The 23,004-nt window shown below is 36.1% G+C and overlaps 1 protein-coding gene across 1 annotated transcript; it reads right to left on the bottom strand.

Moving 5' to 3' along the window:
• Positions 1-556: 556 nt before the first annotated feature.
• On the bottom strand, positions 557-1,441 carry LOC121249222. Its single transcript, XM_041147941.1, has one exon. The coding sequence runs from the start codon at positions 1,439-1,441 to the stop codon at positions 557-559; it is 885 nt and encodes a 294-aa protein (XP_041003875.1).
• Positions 1,442-23,004: the final 21,563 nt, after the last annotated feature.

The raw sequence follows: 23,004 nt of genomic DNA, 5'->3' as shown, positions 1-23,004 counted from the left end.
GATTGCTGTTGTTACTGCGTGGTCTTGGTTTAGAACCAGGTTTGTGGGAGTAAAGGGCATAGGAACTAGTCTTGAGTTGAATGGCGTGATTGTGAAATTGCTGCATGAGATCATAGTTGAGCAGTTCGGCATAAAAATCTGGAAAGAGCATGGATTTTTCCTTTTCAAGAAGCATGTATGTGGTGACAAAGGAATGAAAGGAGGAGTTGAGTCCATTGAGTACGAATAAAATCAGACCTAAGTTGGTGGCACTGGCCGTTGTCATGTTACAAGTGACATGTTGTGGAGTTGCTGGCTGGGTGAGCACCATATAATATTATAATTAAATATATATATATATATATATATGTGTGTGTGATTGTGTGCGAAGCCCTCGTGTATAGACTAGAGTCAATCGTACTATGCTAGCTGGGTGAGTACGATGTGAAAGTGAAACAATAAAATAATATGTCGATATTGATCAAAACAAAAAAGAAATTAAAATCAAGACGTATATGAAGAAAGGTGGGAAGTACTAAACCTAATTTTTTTTTTTGAACCAGAAAAACTTTCTGTATTACCTTGAATCTTGACTACAAACTTTGTCCATCAGTACAAAAGAATAGATGCCCGAAGGCCCCTCCTCAATCCAGACTTTCTCCTCTGTAAAAGTAAAAGCTATCCTAGCAAGTGTGTGAGCTACATGATTACATTCTCTATAAGTATGTTGTATATACCAGTTCTGACTATTATAAAGGATCAACTTGATGTCTTCCACTAGCTGTCCATGCCATTCCCAGCAGCAACTCGAGCTATTAACAGACTTGATCACAGACAACGCATCCCCTTCGAAGATAGCTTTAGTCCAATTCAACTCAGCACACACCTTTAGAGCTTCCCATAAGGCATACAACTTAGCAGTAGCACTATTACTCAGACCTTCCATTAGCTTACAAAGGGATAACAGCACTTCGCCCTCCTCATCTCTCACCACTACTCCCAGTCGCATTCTTTTCTTCTCAGAATCCAAAGCTGCATCCCAATTTACTTTAACAAACCCCTCACTAGGCCTTTTCCATCTAGCTTCTCTTCGATTCAGTTGTCTTGCATTTCTGTCATTGCACCTAACCACCTGCTCTTCTTTGTACTCTACCAGGTTTTCTTGAGCTTGTAAGAACAACTCAGTAGGAGCTTTAAACATTCCTTCAAAAACATAGATGTTTCTCCTTAGCCAAATATTCCTCATTACAGTAGCAACAAGGTCCAACACCTCAGCTTGTAACTTCTCTACCATAGCTTGCCACAGCCCCAGAAAATCTCCCCCCACTCGAGGCCACTTCTGAACAGGACTAGATTTATCAGCCCACACATCTGCTGCTGCACTACAACTCCAGAGAACATGGTAGACTATCTCAACTTCCAAAACACACACAGGACATAATGGATTATCCACCACACCCATTGTAGCTAGATTTTGTCTTGTAGGTAAACTATTACTTACAGCCTTCCACATAAAATCTTCACAATTTCAGGGGTATTCAATTTCCACAGACTTTTCCAGCCATCCTTTCCCACATTCAAACCAGATGGACCCCCTTCCCCCCTCATTTTTCAATCCATCTCTAGAAGGTATGCACTTTTCACACTAAAACACCCATCTTTTGTATAGGCCCAGATCCTTCTGTCAAGAGAATTTGCATAGCTTATAGGAAGCCCACACACCACATCCGCTTCCTCTTCCATCAGAGTATCCCTTACTAGCTTCTGATTCCACCTACCACACTCAATCAACTCATTAACCCTTGCATCCTCTCTTAGGTTCTTCATAGGAGATTGTATGCCAAACAAAGATGGCTTAGATATCCACTTATCACCCCAAATCCTCACTTGCTCACCATTCCCTATCCTCCACACCAACCCCTCTTTCAGTAGCTCAAGGGAACCCCATAAACTCCTCCAAATTTTTGAGGGTCCACAACCCAGCTTTGCCTTTAAAAAATCAGAGTGCTCGAAATATTTTTCCTTCAAAACCTTTGCTGCTACTGAATTGGGCATAGTAAGCACTCTCCAGCACTGCTTTGCAAGTAAGGCTTGGTTGAAACTCTCGAGTTCTCTAAACCCCAAACCACCTGCTGATTTTGCAGCCCCCAACTTTGCCCAACTCTTCCATTGTATCTTCCTGTCATTTTGTTTAAAACCCCACCAGAATCTAGCCATTAAAGCTGCAATTTCTTTACACAGCCTTTTTGGGAGTTTAAACACATTCATATGGTAAGTGGGAACTGCTTGTATCACTGCCTTCAAGAGAATTTCTTTACCCGAGGAAGATAAAAACTAGTTTTTCCAATTGCTAATTTTATTCCACACTCTATCTTTTATCCCTCTAAAGGTGTTGTATTGAGACATTCCCACCATAACTGGTAACCCCAAATACTTCTCACAATTATTCTGCACCCCAACACCCACATCCCTTGCAATACTACTCCTCACATCTCTTTGAGTATTAGAGCTGAAGAACAGAGAAGTTTTCTGTCTATTCAGGCTTTGCCCTGATGCTTGCTCATAAACCTCAAGCACCTTCTTGATCCTCCCCCATTCCTGCCAATTCGCTTGCCTATAAATGATACAATCATCTGCAAAGAGCAAATGTGTAATCTTTAAGCCCCCTCTAGTAACAGAAACCCCATTCAGGTCCCCTCTAGCCTCAGCCTGATTTAATAAGCAACTCAGGCCTTCACCACAGATGAGAAAAAGGTAGGGAGACAAAGGGTCACCCTGCCTCAGCCCCCTTGTTGGACATATAGTAGCTCCTAGTTTCCCATTCACCAAAATGGCAGTTGACCCAGAGGTTACACATTGCGTAATTAACTCCACCCATCTGCCCCCAAACCCCATCTTAACCATAACAGCCTTCAAATAATCCCATTCTACTATATTGTATGCTTTAGAAATGTCAAGTTTTAAAGCCATACTCCCCCTTCTCCCCTTCTGCCTTACTTTCATAGAATGTAGAATTTCATAAGCTGCTATTATATTATCTGAAATGAGTCTCCCTGGGATGAAGGCACTCTGGTTCTTTGAAATAACAGCATTGAGGACCACTTTTAGTCTATTTGCAAGAGTCTTCGCAACAATTTTATACACCACGTTACAAAGACTAATAGACCTAAAGTCTCCAACTCTTTTTGGCTCTTTTACTTTTGGGATCAAAGCAACATGAGTATGATTGACATTTTTTAACATACCTCCACCACCCAGAAAGCTGAGAGCAGCAGCACACACATCTTCCCCCACTATATTCCAATAAGTTTGGTAAAAGCATGCCCCATAGCCATCTGGCCCTGGGGATTTTAGAGGGCCTATTTGAAGTAAAGCAACTTCTACTTCTTCTTTTGTGAACTCTCTTTGCAAAACCTCATTCATTTCAGCTGTGACTCTAGGTTCCATGTGGTCCAAGCAAGAATCAATGGTTGCTCTTGAAGGTGCTGCAGACTTAAAAACTTTTGAGTAATACCCATAGAAAGCCCCAGCAATACCCTCTTGCTCCTCCCATAGCCTGTTTTGAGTGTTCAAAACTGCCTTAATCTGGTTTCTCCTCCTCCTATGTGAAGCACATGCATGGAAAAACTTGGTGTTTTTTATCACCAAGCCTATACCAATTCTTTTTAGTCCTCTGTCGCCACTTTACATCTTCCTGCACTAAAAGCACCCCAACCTCCTTTTGTAATTCTTTTATTTCCTCAACCTTTTCAGGACCCTCTATGTCTTGCAGTTTTTTAATCCTCCCAGTCATCTTCTCTATCTCTTTCCCTCTATTACCAACTTTCTTTCTTGCCCACTTTCTCAACATTCCACTACAAGAAAGTAACAGATTCTGAACCTTCAGCCAAGGATCACTACTATACCTTTTGTCTACCCAACCACCCTTCACTACTTCTCCACACTCATCATCTTTAACCCAGCTACATTCAAATTTGAAATTTCTAATTCCCTTCCCGAAGCTACAGGGAACATCCACAGAAGATAACATGACAGGTCTATGGTCAGAGCTCCTAGCAGTGAGCCCCTCCACCTTCACTTTTTTAAACATATCTCTCCAGCTCAGATTTGCAACAAATCTATCAAGTCTTTCTTTTGTAAAGGTTGAGTCATTGTGTCTATTACTCCAAGCAAATGGGCATCCCACATATCCCAAGTCTGTCAAACCATTTTCCTCTAACACTGCTCTGAATTGCTCCATCAGCCTCTCCTTATGCTGTCTCCCCCCTTCTTTCTCCCCTTGGAGTAATATTTCATTAAAATCTCCAGCCACACACCATGCCTCCCCACTCCTAGGCTTCAATGAAGATAGCAACTCCCAAGATGACTTCCTCTTTGAGGCTTCAGGATGACCATAGAACCCAGTAAAAAACCACTTCCCCCTTCCTCCATCTTTCTTAATCAAACTATTTATGTGCCATTGAGAATAGTTTAAAATTTCCAGATCCACATCCCTATCCCAAAACAGAGCTAGACCTCCCCTTTTCCCAACAGGTTCAACAACAAAACACCCCTCCATGCCTAATCTTCGCTTCAAACCTTCCACCCTACCTACTTTGATCATAACTTCTCCTAAACTGTCTGAGGGTTGCTCAGCTCTCGGCAGTTCCAACTTAACCAACTCATAATGCATGGTGGAGCTGACTAGCAGCCTCCACCAAACTTGAAGAAACAACCACAACCTCCTCACACTCTTTCCTCATTTTTTTTCTTTGTACCTCCCCCGACCCCCGAAACAATCCCCTCACATTCATTTCTTTTTGCAAGTAAGGAAGACAAAGAACCTTCACTCCCTAAACTTTTCTCCCGAGCTCTCCTTTTCCAACTCCCAACCTTCCCTTTCATCAAAACCCTCTTATCTCCCTCTAAACCTTCAACCCCTAAGTCTTGTACCAATATAGCATCCACACCACCCTCAGAATTTTGTGACTCACTGCTATTGATTATTGGCACCAAGCTAGGACCCACTAGACCTCCTCCACCAGTCCCCTTCATCTCTCCCTGACTTTCCTCTTGTGAAACCTCCCTCTTCAAACCACTCATCCCCTCTCTGCCACTCCTCACCTCCCCCTCCCTTACCTCAGGCCCCTCAATATAGGTTCCTTCACAATCCCCTCCCAAATCAGATTGGGAAACACCATCCTCATTTCTCTCTACTTTTCTCCTTCTTCCCGCAAACTTAGCTCTCAGCCAAAGCCCATATTGAGCTACACCCCCCCTTCTGTATACAACCCTCCTCCCCGTGCACAATACAACCACATTGCAAACAAATCTTAGGTAGTTTCTCATACTGGAAAGGGATCCACATATTGTCACCATTCACATTAATGGTTCGCCTTCTAGCTAAGCTCTTACTCACATCTAACTCCACCTTCACCCGCAAGAAGCTACCCCAAGCAACATCTTCCTCCTAAACCTCAACTTCCCTCACCTTCCCAAAAGTATCCCCCACCATCTCCCCCATCTTCCGATTCATGCAATCCAGAGGTAGATTAAATATTTGAACCCAAAAGCATTCATGGAAAAAATCAATAGAATGGATCTGAGCATTTCCAACATAAGGTTTTAGAACTAGCAAGAAATTATCGAACAGCCATGGACAACCTTTACTCTTGTCCCTCACATTTGCAAAAGAAATAACAAAACAATTTGGACCAAGGTCTTGGAAGGCCATCGGAAGACTCACCTTCCAGATTTTTTTCATCGTTGCCTTGATGATTTCCTTTCCGATTCTCCTCTCTGCAAACACCTTCCCGATTAGGCTCCTCTCCCCCTTCCTTCTTGCTTCATCACTATCACTAGCTTGAAACTCGATTGGCAAGCTTTCCTCCTCACTCAAATTAAGTCTCTCCCAGATCTTCTCTAGCCCCTCCATTATCCTCCCTCTGCCCGCTGTAGCCAGCAGATACTCCTCCCTCCTCCCTGCGAAGCAGAAGGACTTTTTACCTTCACCTTGTCACGTTTTACCGCCAGTCGCCCTCAGGAAGATGACGAGAGAGAAAAAATAGTTGAGAGAAGAATCTTTGACGTTAAGTACTAAACCTAATTGATATGTAGACCGCGTACATATTTTAATTTCTTTTTTCCCTTTAGCATAAGTAGATCCCGATATTCGAAGTTCGAACATATGGTCAAAACAGGGAGGTTAAGTACAAGAAAATATTTTGGAACGTTTATGTGTGCATGCTCTTTTCCAAAGAACTTATAATTTTAATTCATAATGGCAGGAGTTTAGATGATTCGAAAAAGAAAAACAAACCTGAATGGGCCTAATGGCTGGTTATATATGATGAGATGGCAGACCTATGCTTACTTATTTTTCCATAGATATGAAAAATTAACGTATATTGCAAAGAAAACGAAAAATGTTAAATAAATTGATTAATTTATTCAATGTTAGGGTGTAACCTAGTGATTGTAATATGTGATACGATTACTGAAATTAACACAACATGATACAAAATTAGCGAATTTGAGTTTGATATAAATGGATTCGAGTCAAAACGAGTTGACTCGTTAAGACACGATTATAAACTGTTTAGCCCGCTTAACCTGAAATCAACTTGCAATAACCTATTTAGATTTTATTTCAAATTAAAATTTATTATTGCTGGATTGTTATATTGATATTTCTTAATATGCTTACATTTTTATTATTAAGATTGTAATTCTAGATATATTCTCATATTTATTATTGTAGGGTTTGTAATATTAGTTTTATTATAGGTTAAAATTTGAAAAATATTGATATTTTTTGTTAATAGATAATCTTATTATTTTTTAAGATATTATGACTACTAATAAATATAGATTTTAAATTTTATGTGAAATTATGTTAATCAGGTCAAATCGATTATGCATGTTACCTCAACCCATTTATATATATATATATATATATATATGATATGGTTGTCATTAATAAGTCGTATCATGATGTTGACATATTTATAATTAATTATTAAACGGGTCATAGCGGATGACACGACACGATCCATTATTTAAATAGGTCGAGTTTGGATTGACCAACATAGTCGAATGTCTATGATTTTATACGACACGAACATGACCAGTAAACACAAATTTCCATCCTAGTGTTACTGGTCCGGTTCGATCCAGTTTTGGATAAATTTTAGAACCAAACGTTCTGTCTTTTCACTGAAATTGGAAATGGAACTGGAAATTTCAAATTTTCAAATTTTCGATTTTAGTCCAGTCTTTTCAGTTTACCACTGAAACTGGAAGTTTCGAATTTTTTATTTCAATCTAGTCTTTTCAGTTTACCACTTACACATGTGATATTACATAAGTTTAATATTATAATTTTTTTCAATGCTAAACTTAATTGCTAGAATTTAATATTTATTATTAACAATTATTAACTCATTAGTGTCTGAGACTCTGATTTTACTAGTATAGTATAAGTTGTGTCTAACTTATTAGTGAGGTTAATAGATTTAAATAATAAGATTAAAATAGTATAAGTAGTATCTAACTTATTAGTGAGTTTAAAAGACCTGAGTAATAAGATTAAAATAGTATAATTAGTGTCTAATTATATTAATATAATATAAGTAGTGTCTAACTTATATAAAATATTATCTGAGTTTTGTATTATAAGATTAATAGACTTGAATAATAAGATTAAAATTTCATGTAATATTAATTAACAAATTAGCATATAATATAATATATATATAATTAAAAAATATATATATACCAATCCAGTTTGGTTCAACTGGTTTTCAAAATATGAAAAATATCGGTATTGAATTGGTTTAGGACTAGTACGAACCGGTTCAACCAATTTTTCAATTTTTCCTTTTATTTTTATTTTTTGTTTTACACCCAAGGTGTCATTAAAAGAAGAATCACCGAAGTTTAGTCAAACCACGATTTAGGATGATATAACGGTAAATACGAGTACCAGCTTAGCAAGTTGGTGATGTTAGTTGATATATATAGGACTAGCTCAATATTGAAGATTAATGTGATCATTAAGCCGTTAATTAAGCTGGATCATTTTATATCATTAAAGATTTCGGTATGACCAAATATTTCACTTAGCTTTGTCGTAGGTGTCAAAGTGGTAATATATATACACACACACTCATAATCTTGTTTGGGGGCTAGTATAACTTCGATTGAAATTTTGAAGGGGAAAAATGCATATATATATGTTAATAACACATTCTTTTAAAGGAAAATATATATGGACGAATATAATTGGTTGATTCAAGCAAATCCATCAAGATTGAGGAAGATTAATGCTATAATATTAATTGGTTGAGCTAGTGCACAGATCATACGTACATCGATTACCACAGTAACACGAACATGCATGCGGCTCACACATAAATTATAGTTATTTCAGAGACATGCATCATCATATGTTAACACAAGAAGAATTTCATCAAATTAGCAATAAAAACTGTGTTGATTGTAACACGTTCAATTTTTAAAACAATTATATATGTAATTAATAATTAGTTATTGATCATCATGAGTACTCTAAAATAACAAACTAGGTTATACGTTGTACTTGATAAGTTTACGATGTTGCCTGAATAATTAACTGATTGCATATTAATAATGGACCCTTTATCATTTACGTTGTTGGTCGATCGGGTGCAAATACGAGTGGACTAGGTCCAGATCATGAGCTTTTACGGGAATAATGTTTTGATATTTAAATAGAATGTTTTATTTTAACCGCCCGGATTGTTACTAGGCGATTAAAATAAATTATAACTGCCCGGATCCGAACACAGATCCGGTTTGGTCATGCGGTTACCCGTAACCGCACTATTTTAAAAAAACTACATTAGGTCATTAGGTCCCCGCCTCCTGTGATTTCCTCGCTCACTCCCTTGCTCTCTTTGGCCAAAACCCTAAGGCAAAAGCTGAGTCGTTTTCTCCCTCTCTTCAGTCTCGATCGTCTCTCCCTCTCTTTAGAGTCATCAGCACAGACCCAGCATGGCACGATGTCCAGATTCGTCGACGACCAACTCATAAAGATGAAGCTTGGAAGGGTTCACGACTGCAAGGGTTCTCAGTCAACGGATACACTTTCAAGAAGATGAAGCTTACATATGGTGCCTTGAGAAATTCCTCAAAACAGAGAGGTTCAAGCACTTTGTACTACTTCTCAAGTAACCAAATATATGGGCATTGCAGAGGTCGAACATCTTTGCTGCTGCTCCATGTTAAGATTCTCCACTTGTGCTCTTGGTGATGTACACGGGTTCTGTCTTCTCCCCTTTATTTTTCTCATCTTATTTGATTTCTTTATCTTGGACCTTTAATTTATTGTCTAGGTTTTGTTTGTGCCTTCAGATTTAGTGGGTATTTCCTCTGTTTCCCATATCTAATTGTTATTTTCCATACACCCATGTGATGAACCGCCCAATATGCTTTCTAAAAAATATGAGTTTTAGATGTAGTTTGCCTAGATCTGGATTTTGTGTGCTCAGATCTGGGTTCTCGATAATCTTTTGGGTTCTAGATGTAGTTTGCCCATATTTGGATTTTGTGTGCCCAGATTTGGGTTCTCAATAAATGTCTATGGGTATTTTTTCTATAAATTTCTTGCACTGAGTTATGTTCAAACAATGAAACATGCTAATATTGTAGTGACTTGTCTATGGTGCTCGAGGATAAGATCAGACAATGAAACATGCTACTATCGAAGATGGAAAGCATATAGCATGGTAATATTATATACTCACTACTTGTTAGGTATTCTGTTTGGGTATTCATAAGCTGACATTGGAAAAAACTTCTTATAATATCTTAAACCATGTCAAGTGATTACAAGTGCTTGCTTTGGATGCCTTTTTGTCAGATTGTTTCACAATTTACAGCTCTTAATTGCTCTTTGGACAAGTGAGAGCAAAATAAAGTTCCAGCATAATGTTTTGATATTTAAATAGAATGTTGTATATTGTTTTCATATTGAATTTGAGTCACTAATAAATACTACCTTTCGTCTTCAGAAACTATTGAAAGTTCCATTAGTTTTACGGTACTGGATATATATATATATATATATGCTTTTGATTGAAAGAGGGCATAATCTTGTACTCATTCCCCTAGTCATAGATAAATTTAAATGTGTTCTTTCAGACAACCCAACAAGCTTTTTCTACAGTCACTTCTACCTAGAAGCTTCAGTTGCAATCTAAATTCATACAAAATTGTGTTCTTACCTCCAAATCTGCAGGATGATGGCTCTGAATTATGGGAGGCATTTCAAATTTGTTCTTTGTTAAGTTGATGTTAGCATTATGATGTAAACAACAATGTAATATGCAGTGTATTGGGAGTGTTGATATCTATTATTAATAGTTTTTTTTTTATAAAAATTTGAATGGGCAATAAAAAGTTTAAAATGCCTATAAAGATATTGATTATATATAAAATGCGTATAAAAAATAATAAACATAATGACCTATTAAAAAAAGCCTTTTAAAAAGTGTTCAAAAGATTTTCTTTTAAAGGCTTTAAAAGTGTTTAAAAAATATCTTTAAAAAAAAATCCTTTTAAAAAGTGCCAAAAGCTTTTTGTTTTTAGAAAGTGATAAAAAGGTTTTTTAAAAAAAAACATTTAAAAAGTGTTAAAAAAAATGCAAAAAAAAAAAAAAAATCCGGATTCAGTTAAAATCCGGGTATTTGGGCTCAAATTCGATATCTGCCCTGATTTTGACCGGATTTATCCGGGTGGATATCTGTTCGGTTTTAAAAAGCCGGATCCGGATGCACAGCCCTATACGGGATAATTAAGCATGGCATTGCAAGAGAAATGCCTTGGTAGCGCACCAGCTTGGAAAAAAGAAGGGAAAATGAAATTGTTTTTTTTTTTTCCTTTGGAATTGTGTTATTTTACAAGTTGGTTATAAACAAACTATCTATTAAACAAAAGTTCTTAATTAAAACAGATTGAATATTTTTAAAAAATTTTAAACAAAAATATTTCTTTTATACTATATTATATAACTCATCAAAGGTATATAGTATAATGGTATAGTTATATTTTCATAAATATATATATATATATATATATACATGTTTAATTTATTGAATGTGAATCAAAGGTAGCTTCTAGCCTAGATTTCTCCACAAAAAGCACCTTCGATTCTCGATTCATTTGATGGACAAAATTAAATCGTATCTGTTCATCATGATCATGGTTTCGGCCTCTCGACAAAAGAATTTTGGGCTTTGACTTTTCAGCTACTTATTCTTTTTTTTTTTAATATTACTTTATGCATTATACTTTCTATATATATATATATATTTAAACTTTGGTTTTTACATCCCTACTTCTTGTATTTCTGATCTTTTACCAGTGCCACTTTGGGTTTAAAAATAAATAAATTGCTGTTCGGGCTTAAACTAGAAACTAGCCATCAATAAATTTAATTGATATTTCTTCTACTGTTTCACACAGATTTTGTGTCAATATATATATATATATATATATATATATATTTTTTTTTTTTCCTAGCGCATAGCTGGTCAATATGAGAAGTTCTGCAAAGAAAAGTAAGGTCCATTCGTAGGCGTGCTGACTCGGTGCCACGTCCACCTAATGACCTAAGGGATTCAAAATATGCGTATGCCCTTTGCACGTAGCGATCAGTTGGAGGATTAAAAATTTAAAAAGGCCTACTAGAAAATAGAATCTCTTTGCACAAGTAGACTAGTACAGTAGCAATTTATCTAAAAAAAAAATATCAAAATTAAGTAAAATCTTTTAAATAAAAGTACATCATCATCTCATAACAACATGCATAAACACTTGAGGAAGATTGATCATGAAAATTAAGTAATTAGGAACGTTGAGTTGATGACAAAAATAAAAATGAAAGCTCTTCAAAGGCAGATTCTGAACAACGCCTAAGTAACAAATAAGAACAAACCTTTGGTAGCTAGTGGAAAATAAGGAGCCCACTGAGGGAGGTCTCCACTGTAATTAACTTATAATCGAGATATAACCCTCTGCGCGCCTCCCTGTTATATATACAACCCGATAACTGGGTTGTGTTGCAACGGTGTGCTTCCTTCCACAGATTTCAAGGCAAGGTTACCATTTGAAATGTGGATCAGAACAACATAAAGTAAGGTTTAAAATAATACGTACGTAGTAGTGTTTACATGAATTTGCTGTCTTTTCCTCTCATCTCGAAAATGAGCAAAGGCATGGTGATCAAAACCAATTAAGGACACGCAAAACCTGCCAAAAAAAATAAACACTTGCTGATCATGATCAGGAAAAAAACTACCACTTGTTTAATTCCTAAAAAATATAAATATATACATAGGTATGGATATAAATAACAACTAACTCATGACCTCCTGTATGAGAGCAGCTTAAAGTAAAGACTCAGCCTTAGTAGTCAAACGATCGACGAGGAGCAACATTTACGTTAATTACTTAAAAAAGAATGAAATATTCTCAAATCAGGAAAAGAATGAAATATTCTATAAATAAAAAAAAATAAAAAAATACATACAGTAACCCCCTTGACAGAAAAAAAAAATGATGTCATGACCTCAACCAATATAAAAGAGAAGTGAACTAAATCACTCTACGGTATGGTCAATAGTTTGTGAGAAGCCACAAATGGAATTCTCAATTCCTTACCATGGCCGAGTCCCAAGAACATTACCCAACATATGAAAGCTTAATGACGATTCTATAATGCGGAATAAACGCTTTAAAACAGAATCGACAAGTTTAATGACAAAGAAACAGTACCTCCAACCATTGATGTTCCTCACGGTTTCGTTGCGCTCTCTCACTGATATTTGACACTTCCAAACTCTACCCACTCTATTTAGATGGTGTAAGATTGAAGGGGATTGATTGAATGAGTTTGGAGACCAAACGTAGTATTTATAGCTGAAGTTTCCATCAAGCTTTGGTGGCTACGTGTCCCACGTGTTCAGATTATCATGGGGCAGTTTCAACGTTCTAGGAACATGATGAATAATCAGAGTGGACCACTTCAAGAGCTCCTAAACTTAAGGAAGCTAGAGACTCGTTCTCACGAACGACCTCCATGAGAAACGGTCAAATACACTTTACCTCATCATCATTTTTCTCTATGTCAGGCAGATAATCAACCAGTTTTGAGAGGCGATTGTTCCATGCATTTTTCCATTTCCACCACTCATACTGCCATATCGTGTGTGACTCTGCAAGCCACCTTTGCCCCAGGAAAGCCTTTCTCTACCGCTTACAAGTTCAGCTGTTGCACCCATAGATTATGTATTCACTTCAAAATCATTTTCATTACCACCTCCACTAGCTCTTGCAGCTGTTGGAGAAGGCTGAGGAAATCGAGGTCCTTTCCATCTTTTGCTTCTTCTTTTTTTGACTTCTGTGAGCTCATCAGCAGAAGATGAATCTTTGCTTCCATCATTACCATTTGCATCCTCATTCTCATCGGATCCTTCATTCTCAGCAGCATTTTGATAGTTTTTGCTTCCTCTCAGATGAGCATCTCGATAGCCCCATGATTTCCTGACAAATGCAGCTGCTGTGGCTTTAGCTTCTTACCCAAAGCTTCTGCTAGCTTGCCATTGAGAAGTTTGGGCTATGGAAGCTTGTATCTATCCAAAAAAAGAACTCATTGCTTCTTCTCTTGGCCATGTCCACTAAATTTGTTCCATCTTCCCGTGGCCAATACTAATTTGTAGGTGCACCAAACGGGTCACTACCAGCCCCACAAAATGTGTGCCATAATGCAACACTAATCTCAGCCAATCCTGTCACCATAAAAACCTTTTGTAAGGCCGAACCATTAGCCTCTTTAACAAAACTTGATGATATTTGGGAATAAAGCTAACCTTCCCCATAATCTCTTATTCAGCATTGTACCATTTATATGCAAGTGGGTTCTTGCTAGAAAGGCCCTGAAAAGATAAAATAAAAGGTATATACGTACATCTGCAATCACAATCATGAAGACTCCACTTTCCTTCAAAAAATAGTATTGTATGCACTTGTAAAAAAATAGTATTGTATGTAAACCTCCATAACAAATAGATTTTAGGCATTGTTAATTTAAGATTAACGAAGTTACAAAGAGACTCATAAACTTAACCAAGATTTAGGGTGCGATGATCATTAAGATAAAAAAAGTTTCCTAGTTCTACATTCTTGGTGAAACAGATGAACATGGGATGGCCAAACTGGTTATAAGTCTACCTACCTCATACTTAATGTTGGGAATCTCAGAAAAGAATTCGTTGTCAATCCATTCACCCGAATCACCGCATTCCTTATCAAGATCAACTGGGCATGTTGGTGGAATTTGGAATATGCATGCGATATAAACCAAACCCAAAATAAGAGAAGAATGTGATTTAAAAAGTTATAACCACATAATGTAAGGAATCTAAAATGCAAAGAGAGCTCATTTACCACCACAGAGGAAATCACAATCAAAGGAATAAGAAGTAACGAAGTCTTTAGAGCCATCATTTTCTACTCTCATGCAAACTCCTATGCAATGTAAGGAACATAAAGCCACTCATCATCAGCCAATAAACACAGGTACATGAGACTACCCAAAGTCAAATTAACAAAGAACCTTGCCTGCATTTCTAGACTTGCACAATAGACCAACTTTGGAAAATACCCACAACCAAACAAGAAAAAGTCGACCAATTTTGGAGAATACCCATAACCAACAATAGACCAATTTCAGAAAATATTCATAACTATTGAAGTTAATTTATGTTTTCCAGAAACTCTTCAGTTTTCTAGTTTACTATTATTAGTGTTTGCTATTGTTAGCTGTTTTTGGGAAGTTGTATTTCAATCAATGAATTTGTGAGTTTCAATGTAATAGTATAAGTATGTGATTAAAGTGAAATGAAAAGGTAGAACCATTGAATCAATCTGTGAACAATTGGGTTGAGGTTTCTCAAGAATTTCCTCTATTTTTCTCTACTTGCTTCTTTGTTTAAAACCAACAATTGGCATCAGAGCTAACCAGGTTCATCTGAGGGTCGAAAATGGCTACCTTTGGAGCAACAACATCAGTTCTTATTTTCAGTGGTGAAAAAACCACTATTATTGGAGCATTAAAATGAAGACCTTTTTCCTATCTCAAGATCTATGGGATGTTGTGGAAAAATGAGTGACAATATGTAACGCCCCGTACCCGGAAGGGTTGGAGAATTACTACCTGTCACTTACAAACCTGTCTCTCCAGGCATTTAAAACTCCAAGGACTTCATAAATAGTACATAATCTCATATTTTCCAAATAACCATAATACAAACTACATAAGTCATCATTATAGAATAACATAAACCAAAGGGGGGGTCCACAATCTCTTAATAATCTCAACAAAATAAAACGATACATCTTTAGGTCTCAATAGGTCCAAACAACATAAAGTACTTCAAATACTCAAGTTAAATCCTTCTACTAACAATGATACTCTTAGGTACTCGACCTTCTATCCATATCTAGCCAAACTCCAATTTCTATTCTTGACCCTCAGCTGGGTAATCAATGTCATCTGAAAATATATGAAGATAAGGGGATGAGTTATCCACAACTCAGTAAGCAGAGAACATATACTAGTATGTAAACATGAGCTATTTTTAGAAAGTTTGGTATGTAGAAATAAAACATTTCATTTTCATATGCACATCTCAAAATGTGTTATCAGAAAAATCAGAGCGACTTTTCAATCTTTTCATACTCAAACCATTTTCATATTCAAAAATCGTTTTGGCATAACATAACTGCACATCTTCATCTTATTATATCATATCGTATCGTATCATGTCATATACTATGTTTAACCCCCGTGGTAGGGTTGTGCTATCCCCGGTGGCCAAACCAGGTAGTATCATGTTATGAAACTTTTCATTTTTCAATCTCAGAACCCCGAGTGTGCACACAGGAAAGAACACATAAAAGACCACTTTATTTCTAAAGTGGGTGCACTCATATCATATCATATCATGTTGGTACCAACCATATCACGTGAACCAATATCATCATATCATAACCATATTCAGAATTAGAATCAAAACAGATAAGTATGCCAAAGGTTTTCATATCTATATCATATCAAACCACGTGCTGAACACATTCATATCATTTTCAGATGATCAATAACAGTTCCAAAATATTTCATATCACTTGTATAAAAATCTCAATTTTCATATTCGCTCTTTTGCACATTTCAGAAACATGTCAAATATTGCCCATGTATACATTTTTCATGTCAAAAACATTTCTTTAATCTTTCATACATATTTCATAAGTGAACGCAAAACATATACTGAGCTTGTTTTTCACATTTTCTTTTTAAAATAACATGCACAATTTTACAAACCAACCTCAGTTCATTTCTTTTTATGCAAATCTAGTATAGGAACCCCGCTTACCTGGGTCTCTTAGCTTATTTAGAAATTCTCCACAACAGTACTGAACAATTGTCATTCGTCACCTATAAAAATTCATGTAACTTAAATAAATCTCCTGTGAACAGATAAATCTCATATTACACCTGAAGTATCTATTTTAATTCCTAAAAAAAAAACTTAAAATTCTCTCAACTCTAAATATCATCCCTTTCTAAATTCATTAATATCCACCATAACCAACGTCAAATTCTAAAACACTAATATTTAAACTCGAAACGGCCAACAAATCCCAGCATAAATCAATCACACAAACAACTCCATCAACCAATCCAACCGACCCCTTTACTCCTCGGACTCAGTCCAATACAACCAAACCAGTTCACATAAAAAATGAGTTAGTGCAAAAAAATACATTTAGATCACGAAAGTTCTTTGAAAAAATACTTACGGTGCTATAATATAATTTTTGAAAGATCATGGAGGTGCTAGAAGTGGCGGCACATCAACGTAACAGTGCAAAATGCACTGTGGCCGTGGGTATCAAAATGCAAGTTTTTGAATGGGGACAAACGAAGACTTGAGATTACAAGGGAAGAGCTTAGAGGTGTCGGTGAAGCTAGTGGTGGCCGTGGGTGGCGGCGTGGGAGGTGTTTGGAGGCCAAAATGCTCAAATCGGTAAAGTAGTTGGTGGAGCTTCCCCAGTGACGGATCGGAGCTAAGGATGAGTGGTTTAGGCTGCTGGGAGGTCAAGGATGATGTGGTGAAGAGATGGTGGCCGGAGGCGGCGCAAGGACGCAAGGAATGCTGTGGCTTGAGGCCGCGCATGGGGGTTAATGGTGGCGTGGGAGGAGCTGAAAACACAGGGAGGTGGTCGCCGACAGGTGAGGAAGAGATTGGGAGGGGTGGTGGTGGACACGGACGGCGCACGGCGACGCTTGGGGCTAACGAAGCAAATGAACGGGGGAGGGGGGAGGGACTCGTGCGGGCTGGGAGAGAAACAGATAAGAAATAAGGAGAAAAAAGAAAGAGAAGGAAAAAAAAAAAGGGAAAAAAAAGTGAGAAAAAAAAAAGTCCAGTCCTCACAACTTGGGTCATAAAATTAATTCAACGAAAATTATTTCAAAGCAGTAAATTTAAATAAAATAACTTAAACGCAGTGATTAAGTAAAATAAAATAATAAAATCTAACAATAAACTAATTTAAATTAAAGAGCAATTTAAATGCAAAACAATAATTAATATTAATAAAGTATATCAAAATAAATTACATAACTTAAAAATCATAAAAATAAACCAACGAGAAAACTTGAAAAATTTAAGATAAAAAAACCAATATTTAAATTAATTAAAATATCCATTCAATTAAAAATACACTAAAATACGGGTGTTACACAATACCAGCAGAGGGAGTTTCGGATTCAACTCAAACCAAACAAGAAAGCACCAAAGATGCAAGAGCTTTGTTCATCCTACAACAGGCAATCTCTGAATCAATCTTTCCAAGATTGATGAGGGCCAATACTACAAAGGGAGCATGAGAGATTCTATAGTCAGAATTTCAAGAAAATGCTAAGGTAAAAATCATCAAACTTCAAGGTTTAAGGAGAGAGTTTGAAATTTTGAAAATGAAAGACTCTGAAGAAATAAAAGAGCATTGTTCTAGATTAATAGAAATTTTCAATGAAATGCGTGCTCATGGTGAAGAGGTGACTGATCAAAGGATGGTTCAAAAAATTTTGATTAGCTTACCCGAGAAGTATGATCATATAGTTACTGAATTAATGGGATCTCTCCAAGCCCATGAACAAAGATTGGCTAAAAGGAATGATGGTTCCTTGGAGCATGCATTTCAATGTAAAGTGAATCTGAAAAACAAAAAAGTGAAAGATTGCAAAAAGAAGTCTCAAAATGATTACAAGAATTCTGATCATGTTCAAAAAGAAAGCAAGATAAAAGGTAAGATGGGTGAATTTCCTCCCTATGGTATCTGCAAGAAGACAAACCACTTAGAAAAAAATTGTTATCATGCCGAGAAGCCACAATGTTGGAATTGTAAAAAATTTGGGCACGTGGAAAATGATTGCAGATATAAGAACAATCAACAAGCAAATTATTCAGAAGAAAATGAGGAAAATGAGCACTTATTATTTGCATGTCAAGCACTCACCCGAGAAGATAAACTCTGGTTTATAAACAGTGGATGTAGCAATCATATGGCATCTGATGAAGCTATTTTTTCCAGTTTGGATACTTCTGTCAAAACAAAGGTAAAGATGGGAAATGGTGACCTTGTTGAAGCTAAAGGCAAATATACATGTACAGTGGCCATCTCGACCAAGAAAGGTACTAAGTTTGTCAAAGATGTGTTGTTAGTTCCATCTCTTGATCAAAACTTATTGAGTGTAGGCCAACTGATGGAAATGGTTACTCCTTAAGTTTTGAAAATAACTTATGCAAAATTTACGATGAGAAGAATAAGGTGGAGCTAGCTGAAATAAAAATGAGGAGAAGTAAGAACTTTCCTATTCAATGGAATTTTCCTAAAGCTATGGTGGCAACTGTGGATGAAACCAGATTGTGGCATCAAAGATTTGGCCATTACAATCTTAATTCATTGAGATTATTGCATCAAAAGGAAATGATAATAGACCTACCTCTCTTAGAAAAGGAGACACAAGTCTGTGAAGGATGCATGATTGGAAAACAACATAAACATCCATTTCCATCAGAGAGCAGTTGGAGAGCCAAGGAAAAGCTACAACTAGTCCATACTGATGTATGTGGACCAATGAGGACTTCAACTCACAATCACAGCAGGTATTTCATTCTTTTCATAGATGATTTTACTATAATGATTTGGGTTTATTTCCTTTGAGAAAAATTTGAAGTTTTTGGAACCTTTAAGAAGTTCAAACTATTAGTTGAAAAACAGTCAGGCTATAAGATTAAAATAATAAGAAGTGATCAAGGCAGTGAGTATAACTCAAGAGAATTTGAAAAAATTTGTGAATTTGAAGGCATAGGACATTAGTTGTCTGTGGCATACTCAACTTAACGGAATAGAGTATCTAAGAGAAAAAATAGAACTGTAATGGAAATGGCTAGAAGCATGTTGCATGAGAAGAAACTACCCAAGGAATTTTAGGGTGAAGCAGTAAATGCTGTTGTGCTTCTACTGAACAGAGTACCAACTAAAGCTGTGGAGAAACAGACTCCTTATGAAGCTTGGAGTGAAATAAAACCCTCTGCAAGTTTCCTAAGGGTGTTTGGGTGTATATGTTATGTTCATATTCCATCCTAGAAAAGAACCAAGCTAGAAGAGAAAGCTGAAAAGGGTGTATTTGTGGGTTATAGTTCAGTTTCAAAGGGTTTTCGAATTTACAATTTAGGAACTAGAAAACTGATTGTTAGTAGAGATATAAAGTTCAATGAAGATGCATTTTGGACTAGGAAGCTGAGAAAGTTTTTCAACAAAGTGTCGAGATATCAGTTCAACCATTAATTGAGATAGAAGAGGAAGAAGCTGAAACTAAAGCAAGTAATACTCAGCAAACTCACACAGAAAGTCCTAGAGCTACTCGAGTGTTTTCTAATGACAGGGAAGAAGAGTCAACTCCTGAATCACCAATAAGAAGAACAAGACTTCTTAGTGAAGCCTATGATCATTGTAATTATGCTACACTTGAACCAAACAGCTTTGCAACAGCTTCAAAGGAGGAAGTCTGGCAGAAAGCTATGAGAGAAGAAATCAAAATGATTGAGAAAAATGAAACCTGGGAGTTGCTTTCTTTACCTGCAAATAAAGATGTTATTCGAGTAAAATAGATTTATAAGACTAAACTAAATCATGATGGCTCTATCTTTAAGCATAAAGCAAGGTTGGTTGTTAAAGGGTATGTGCAGCAACATGGAATAGATTATAATGAAACTTTTGCTCCTGTTGCAAGGATGGACACCATTAAAGCTTTGGTTTCACTTGCTGCTCAAAAAGGTTAGAAAGTTTTACAATTAGATGTAAAGTCAGCTTTTCTAAATGCGGTGTTGGAAGAAGAGGTCTTTGTGGATCAACCCGAGGGGTTTGAAAAGGAAGAAGGCAAAGTCTATAAATTGAAAAAGGCTTTGTATGTATTAAAACAAGCAGCAAGGGTCTGGTATGGGAGAATTGATCAATATTTCTATGAGCAAGGCTTCAGGAGAAGCAAAAGTGAGCCTACACTGTACATAAAGTCTCAAGACAGTGGTGATCTAGTCATTGTAACCCTTTATGTAGATAATTTGGTTTTTATAGGAAATAACATTGAAATGATTGAAAAATTTAAAAGGGACATGATGGGAAGTTTTGAGATGATCAAGTGACTTAGGAAATATGCATATTTCCTCGGCATGGAAGTGATCAGTCAAGAGGCTGAGGGGATTTTTTGTTCTCAAAGGAAGTACACTAAATATCTTTTAAGAAGATTCAACATGGAAAGTTGCAAATCAGTGGCTATTCCATTAATTTCTAATGAGAAATTGAAAAAGGATGATGGTGGAAAGAAAGTGGATGCATCAATCTATAGAAGTCTTGTGGGAAGCTTGTTGTATCTGTGCAATACCAGACCAGATATCCTATATGCCACTACTTTACTTTCAAGATTTATGCAATGTCCTAGTCAAATTTATCTTGGAACAACCAAGAGAATTATGAGGTACCTACAAGGAACTATCAGCTTTGGTCTTTGGTATAAGAAAACATCAAATACAAAACTTGTGGGATCTACAGACAGTAATTGAGTAGGTTCATGTGATGATTTAAGGAGTACTTCAAGCTATTGTTTCAGCCTAGGATTTGCTATGTTTTCTTGGAGTTCAAGAAAGCAAAGTAATGTGGCACAATCTACTATTGAAACCGAGTATGTAGCAGCTGCAAGTTGTGCAAACCAAGCCATTTGGTTGATAATGATACTTGAAGATATGCTAGACAAGTTTCAATTGTTAAGATCAATGCTTGAAGTTGCTGAAAAAACAAATTAAGGAGGAGTATTGAAGTTAATTTATGGAAATTTATGTTTTCCAGAATCTCTTTAATTTTCTAGTTTACTATTATTAGTGTGTGCTATTGTTAGCTGTTTTTGGGAAGTTATATTTCAATCAATGAATTTGTCAGTCTTAATGTAATAGTATAAGTATGTGATTAAAGTGAAATGAAAAGTCAGAACGATAGAATTAATATGTGAATAATTGGGTTGAGATTTCTCAAGAATTTCCTTTGTTTTTCTCTACTTGCTACTTTGTTTAAAACCAACAATAACCAAACCAACAGATTAAAGAAAAGATCGTCACAAAAAATGACCCATCAAGTACAACACCTGTCAATGACAAGACAATAGAAGACTCACCTCCACGGCAACAAATTCACAAAATTAAGAATCCTCCTAACTAAACAAAAAAACCTACTATAAACAGTAAAAGCAATAAACGAAAGAGGGAAAGACAGCTTACAAATTGAAACTGGCCTTGTTGCAATTGCAACACGGACATAACAAAGAAACCTCACAATCACAAAACACTATCTTCCTAGGAACGAGGAGTCACCACAGTCGGTCAAACAGGAGCAAAAACGTAAAGACGCCAATAAAAGGACAAAACTGGAAAATGAGAAACACGGAATGACAAAATTGGAAAGCAAAATATTAGACCAAAAAATAGTACTATTACTTTTCATATTGACGCATTTATATATACTAGGTCGGAATAACGTGCAAAGCACATTTGCCTAGTTCGGTAAAAACATCGATATTTATAAAACATTAGTTTACAATGTAACATAATCCATAATCCAACACATATTTACAAAACCAACAAAAATATCAGTTCATAATATGAGTCCTTTGATATTTTTACTTTGATGCATCATTTTGTGTCGTCTTGTACTGCATCAACAGAGACGACATTGAAATTTTTGTGTTGCTGCTGGTTGAGTCGATTAGGGTCTGCTAAAAGTTCGATCATCCATTCTTTTTGCGAAACTTCTGCTACAAGATTTTCAATATATGGCAGATGCTCCTGCAAAGAAAATTTTTAATAAGCTTCTATGATTAATAAAAATTTAAACAACAGATACATGAAAAATTAATATAAAACTCAATGTGGTCATAGATAATGTAATAAACACGTCGAAAATTCTAAGATGAACTTTTTTACTCACAACGATAAATTTAATGGAAAATAGGAAAACATACATCACCAGTGTGATTCATAAGTTCAACTGCTGAACAACCGAATGTTTGTTCTACAACTTCGCCAAACATAATAGCAGATAGTCTTCCTGTACCATCGTCGAGTTCAACATATGCTCGACAACTATAAATTTGATAGAAATGTCATTTTAAGTTAGAATCAACAAAAACTATACATTAAATCTATCACATAAATTATCAAATAAAACAAAAAATTTGAAAGATACATACCGTGGTTGAGAAATGCTTTGGTGTTTACAATGGTAACAAAGGAATGTATCATTGTAATCATACCCAGTTCCTTTATTGCAGCCAATACATGACATATAAAAAAATATCTGGCGCAAGTCAACTACAATTATCTTCGCCTTTAT

The sequence above is a fragment of the Juglans microcarpa x Juglans regia genome, chromosome 2D, assembly GCF_004785595.1.
Source record: "Juglans microcarpa x Juglans regia isolate MS1-56 chromosome 2D, Jm3101_v1.0, whole genome shotgun sequence".
Lineage (NCBI taxonomy): Eukaryota > Viridiplantae > Streptophyta > Magnoliopsida > Fagales > Juglandaceae > Juglans > Juglans microcarpa x Juglans regia.
This window is presented reverse-complemented; position numbering and strand designations above follow the sequence as displayed.